Source organism: Lepisosteus platostomus, chromosome 7, assembly GCF_059453375.1.
Source record: "Lepisosteus platostomus isolate fLepPlt1 chromosome 7, fLepPlt1.hap1, whole genome shotgun sequence".
NCBI lineage: Eukaryota > Metazoa > Chordata > Actinopteri > Semionotiformes > Lepisosteidae > Lepisosteus > Lepisosteus platostomus.
Genome location: NC_142617.1, coordinates 36,221,733 through 36,227,732, shown reverse-complemented (window position 1 = coordinate 36,227,732; position 6,000 = coordinate 36,221,733). Strand labels below are relative to the sequence as shown.

General features: G+C 38.9%; 1 protein-coding gene across 2 annotated transcripts in view; it reads right to left on the bottom strand.

The window, feature by feature from the left end:
- Window positions 1–1,246: 1,246 nt before the first annotated feature.
- The window catches only part of ngfb (nerve growth factor b (beta polypeptide)), a 38,503-nt gene continuing 33,749 nt past the window's right edge, over window positions 1,247–6,000 (bottom strand). For both annotated transcript variants that reach the window (XM_088640056.1, XM_088640057.1), the window contains one exon: window positions 1,247–2,269. In XM_088640056.1, the coding sequence (XP_088496182.1) occupies window positions 1,557–2,258 (702 nt within the window). In that variant the 5' untranslated portion in view covers window positions 2,259–2,269 and the 3' untranslated portion in view covers window positions 1,247–1,556. The remainder of the gene's footprint in view (window positions 2,270–6,000) is intronic.

Here is a 6,000-nt window from a genome sequence, read left to right as displayed (position 1 = left end):
TATTTTGCTTATGAGCAAAACTAACGCTACAGGCAGATTCAAAGATTCAATGACACGATCTTCTTGTCAAAGCAGAAATGAGCACACCTGTCAGATATTCACCATATACTGTATGAATAGCCTGACCACAGCTGACATACCAAATAAAACACTCGCAGACGTTGTCTCATCGTTGAAATATGTGCAGGACAGGTTGACATAAAACACTTTCTCTGTTCTAATCCGCTGCTTGTCACATAAAAACACTTGGTGAAACATTTGCCTTTCTGCCTTTAGGTTGTTTCTGTCTTCTCTCTGTTCTTTTAATCATTTATTTTATTAAATTATATAATTAACTCTTTATCAGTTGTGCCCATTTTTAACCTTAATAATAAATTGAGCATTTCCTGGTATGTTATAACTCTTGATCAAACCAGATGGAGGAACAATAATTCCAAAGAGCCCAACTTTTTGAGACCTGAAGATGCCAGTACGAGTAAGCCTAGCGAAAGTGTTGAAAAGAGCTAACCAAGACCAGACTGAGCAGTACTGTATGTGATCTGATATCTCCCCACATACTGTACCTCCTGCTCATCCTGCACACAACACAGAGTGTGCAGATCTCATATCGGTCTTATCAGTTTCCTTCATGTTCATGGAAGACAATTATCCTCGTTGACAAGAGATGAGCGGGGTATAATAGACTAGCTTGTTTCATTTCTTGTTCTCACAGTCCTTGCTACCTTCTGTGCATGACAATATCATGAAGAATGGTAACATATGTGTGGTTCAGAATGTGTGTTTGCGAAATGGTATATGCAATCGTGATGTGTGCATGTGCAAACAGCACGCAAGGCTGATGACGCAACAAAATCAAGAGAGGCTAAATGTACTGTCAGAAGTGCTACAACTTAAAAAAAAACCTCTTAAGAACCATCTGTGAACTACACACCAGCACATCACCGAGCGATGAAAACTGCCAGGAAGCATTGGTGAAAAATCCAGTTCTGGTTAACTGTGCATAATTACCCAGTGACAGGATCATCACATTGGGTAGGACCACCATTACGACTGCTTCTGTATTGTAGTAACTGTGGTTTCCAATACATTCAGGCAACCTATAAAGGCACACAGACTCTACTAAAGTCATCAGTCATGGTAAAGCAAATCTGTTTAATTCCTTTTGTTGGCTGAATATCAAAGAATTACCCTTCTGACAAACTGTCAAGGGCTCTGCGGCTGTTTGAGGAAAGACAGGGGCACGGTAGGCATGTATAGAAGTGTTTAATAAATAACAACAACAACAGCAACAAAAAAGCTCCTTTCTGTTCGTTTTGGTAATTTTTTGTTTTTTTGACCATATAAACTATAAATATAACATGCAGTCCTCATAACTTAAAACAACTTAACATAATAATTTACAGAGTGAGGTAGGGCAGGGAGTGGAAGAGGGAGCAGCTGAGGAGGGAGAGGGGGTTGGAGGGTCAGTTTGTTGGAGTTAAGGTTGTTGTCGCTGTTTGGGTGGGGTGAGAGAAGGCAGGGGGAGGCCTCAGTGGGAGTAGGCAGTCAAGTCAGGGTCAGTGTCTCCAGGACTTCCGGCTGAGCACGCACACGCAGGCTGTGTTGATGCGGATGTACCGCCAGGCCACCAGTTTCTTGTCCACAGTCAGTGCCCTTACAAAGGTGTGGGTGTTGGTGCAGTAGGAGTTCCAGCGGCGGCTGTCGATACCTAGGCAGCCTGAGGAACCTGAGTCATTGCCAGCACAAGTGGTCTCGAAAAAGTACTGCTTCTTAACCACATTGTTGATATTGAACTCTGCTAACACACTCACTTCCTGCCCCTTGATATCCGTGGCTTTTGTCTTGTTGCCCACCCAAGTGCTAATACTCTTGCACACTGAGTACTCCCCGCGACGCAGGGCCTGACTGTCAGGATTTGCACGCCGTCTGACCCTTGACCCAGGTCCCTCAAGTGTCCCATGCACCCCATTGGCCTCGACGTCCTCTTCTCCCACTTCTTCATCTGGTGGCAGGTAACTGAAAAGCACCCTGGATGACCGGTAATGGCGTTTGCTGAAGAGTTTAGGGTCCACTGTGGTGATAGAGTCTGGGATGTTGGGGTTGCGGTGCTGGCTGGAGGAGAAGGCGCTCGGCTCCTGTTGCATCTCTGATTGCTTGGCATTGTGCTGAGTTGTACCCCCGGCATGGGCATCCCCTCCCATGTTCGCCACAGCCTGGACGCTGATCAGAAAAAGCAGGACCAGCGTCGACGACCTCATGGGCACCCGTCCTGCCAACACAGGCAAGAAGATCATTTAGGACTTTCAGACATTACAGATGGTTGTGAATGGCATGGCACTAGCAAATAGGTTTCAAAAGAAAATATGGCAAAGGACATCACGTGATAAGTTCTGTTAAAAAGAAAGTGATCACGTTGGAAAAGGAAAGTCATGTTATTATTTACTTACAGTATTAATATTAATAATCCTGTAAACACTAGCTTTTTTACTGCTTACTTTTGCAGTGTGTAATTGTTTTAAAGAAGAGAAATCTGTTTTGAGGCCCTGACTCTCCGTGGTTCTTAAAAGTTTCTCAAAAAGAGTAGGGGTTTTACCCTAGTCTCCTTGCCAAATTTCCAAATGGCTTTTACCAATCATGGCCTCCTAATAATCCCCATCTATGAAGTAGCTTCATTAGTCTGTTCTCCTCCCCACTGATAACTAATTATTATCCTCTAACGGCCATACCACTGAACTAATGCATTCAGTATGGATCGGTTGCCATCATTTTCATATCATATTCATATCAGATTATTGACTAAACTTTCAAGCTCTCATATTATGTCTAAGTCTGTTACTTTGATGTGAAACATTGTAAATGATATTTTAGGGGTAATACCATGTTACTGAGGAGGTTCATCAGTTAAATAACCTTTAATACTACAGATTTGAGAGTCGACATCTAAGTTTTCAACAGAAAATGTCACTCTGTAGGATTAAGGCTGATAATTACAGAAATCCTAGACTCATCTCTATTGTTTCCCCCTGTGAGAAACACACTCTTGTGTGAGGCAGTGCATTGTAAGAGATAGAGCTGTCGATCAAAAGCATAAATTAAATGGCTACTCAAAGTCAGATCAGTAGTACTATGAAATGTATTGAAATCATGCAGAAAGGACACATACAAATGTGGCAATTTATTTTAGGAAAATGAGGATAAAGGTGGAGGTTATTTTCAGACCCCACACTGTGGTCAAAACAAGTTTCTAGTTAGTGACTTTATGAAAGTCACTAATGTAGGTAAAACTACCCTGGGAGTAAGAGCCTGAAGCAATGATATGTAGCCTGGAAGATTTGTTAATCCCCTATCTAGGGGAACATGAAGAAACTTGCTGAGTTGGGCTAGCTTGCTAGCAATGGCAGTTCACACATAGGACACATCCCTTAAATACCATATTTACATCTTCTGGCTGCCTAAGTGCAATGGCGTTCCGGTCATGTGGCCATAAATTAATGCAAGAAAAAAAAAAGAAGTAATTTGTCAATGGTTTGCACTGGGACACAACACGAACGTTTACAGTATGGAATGTTCATGCTGAAGCACAAACAAAAAAAGTTCTAATGACAATAATTTGTTCATCTGTATGGAATGAGGACATTTTTCACAGTTTCTTAATGCCAACGCATTGGCGGCAACATTTGTTGATATATTGTATGTTATGTCTCCATGGTAGAGTTTCCTGTATTTTAAATAAAACTAATTTAACGAATATGTTTGTCAGGTGTGTTTATGTTGAAAATATGCAATGCATTAATTAGACTATGGTTTGAGTGCTGCATAGAGTTCTAGTCACCACTTTACAAAAGACAACTGGGAAAAGTCCAAAAAACACCAATAAGACCCATTCTAGAGTTAAAGGAGGTACAGTATAAGGTAAAATGAGTTATAAAAAGAGGCAGAAAGAATTTAATCATTGTAGTGTCAGTACAAGCAATCTGAGAAGGAATCTTTAAATGTAGATCTTTAAATACTTTAAAAATGAATAAAGCAGTTCCCAGACTGAGCAAAATATGGGGATATAAGTGGAAACGTCTGAAAAGCAGATTCACACCAATATTAGAAAATTCTTTTTTACATAGAAAGGCATTTATGTGTGGAATGCACAACCGTAGATGTAGAAGAAGGCCGAGACGCTGGGAATTTTCAAGTCTAGGCTTGATACTGTGATGGTTATGTGGGAAAATGACAAGCTGATGGGCTGACGGGCTTGTTCTCATCATCATCCTTTCCTAATCTCTTACATTCTACTGAGGCTGCCAACATGCACCCTAAAACAATCCCATGGGACCAGTGAAGGAACACATGCCCTTGAGCTATTCCCCTACTTGTACCATAATCCTTTTGAGAACACAGCTGCTGCAGTGAAGTGTAAGAGGAGGCAAAATCAACCACTCAGACAAATATATGCTACACATCAGCCCCTTCATCCACTTTTAGGATAACTTACAGTACATATCTATGCATGGATCATTGTATTATCCAACCTGTGCTATTAATTGTTTTTGGAACATGTAAAGGTTCATTCCATGAAAGGAAATGAAAAAGATAAAGGAAAGAAACAAAAGACACTTGACCAATATCTTGAACTTCAACAAAAAACTTGAACTTTATTGAATTGCAATATGGATTGCATTTGAATCTGTGATTCTATGAACTCACTATTTTAACAGCTGTTCTGATGTCTTAGAGAATCTCAGCTGAGCACAGGCTGGAGGTTTTTTTTAACATATACTGTGGGTTCTCTCTTCGTTTTTAATCCCAGTCTCCCCAGTAATTGCAGTACAGGCAGGTACAGGCATCATTGCCTGATCGTGGCTTTAACTGGATATTTTTTTTGCAGAGGAATGTAATGTAATGTCTCACGCAATCAAATGTCTGTGATGCAGTTACACCCACCTTGCTGTCATTTATTTAATGACATTGTAAAATATGGATGTTTTGAAAGAAAACACAAAGTCATCATTGCACATACAAATGTCTAATTTAAAGCCAATTGTTTTATTTCTTGTTGTACTTTGCTATGCTGGGTCAATTTTTATAATAGAATGGACATGTACTTGTCGTTGGTAACATTAAAATCCAGTTCTTTATAAAATGTCATTTTTGTAACAAAAGATAGCACTAAAAAGTAAAATAATATTTTTATTGACAAAGCATATGCCAGTGAAGCCTTTGGCAAAAAGGTGTCATGTAACAAGGCTTGTTAGCTTTAGTGAGCAGATTAAAGAAAAACAATCAAGAAAGTAACAAGGACTTCTGTAATTACCACGTTCTCATTTTAAATGCAAAATAAATGGTATTTAAATGCTATTTAATTTTATTTGTGTAATTTAGAGCAAACACCATTGTATTCTTTATGCACAAATAAGGTTGTGTTCGTATATAAAGCTTTAAATGTCACCTTCTGTGTCTAATATTCTTTTACTTTTAGTGAATATAAGAGATATTTTCAGCCCTTTATTTAACCAGATTTGTCCACCTGGTCACGTGTATTGCATTATTGTTGCAGAGAAAACAAAGCAATGAAAGAAAGAATGGAACAAACTATAAAGTATATAGAATGCCAGAAAGTAATATTTCTTGTGTGTTTTCTAGCTGAAAACACTCTTCACATACTGTATACTGTACAAAGAAATGATGCTTTCACCGCGTCTGCAGATCACTAGGGTCACTTGAACAAGAAGAGCGAGTGAAAGGAAGTTGAAGGCTTCTACAAAAGCGAAAGTGTTTCTGTTGAAAGTCCTTATGTTTTTACGTACAGTGCCTTGCAAAAGTATTCAGACCCTTGCCCAATTCTTTCTCATTTTACTGAATTACAAATCCTACATTGAAATTTAGTTATCTGTGATATTTTTATTTCTAAGCACTGAAACTCAAAATTAATTATTTGAATTTGACATTGTTTTATGTTAGAAAATATTCTTTAAAAAAATAAAAAACTGAAATATGTTGTTTGTATAA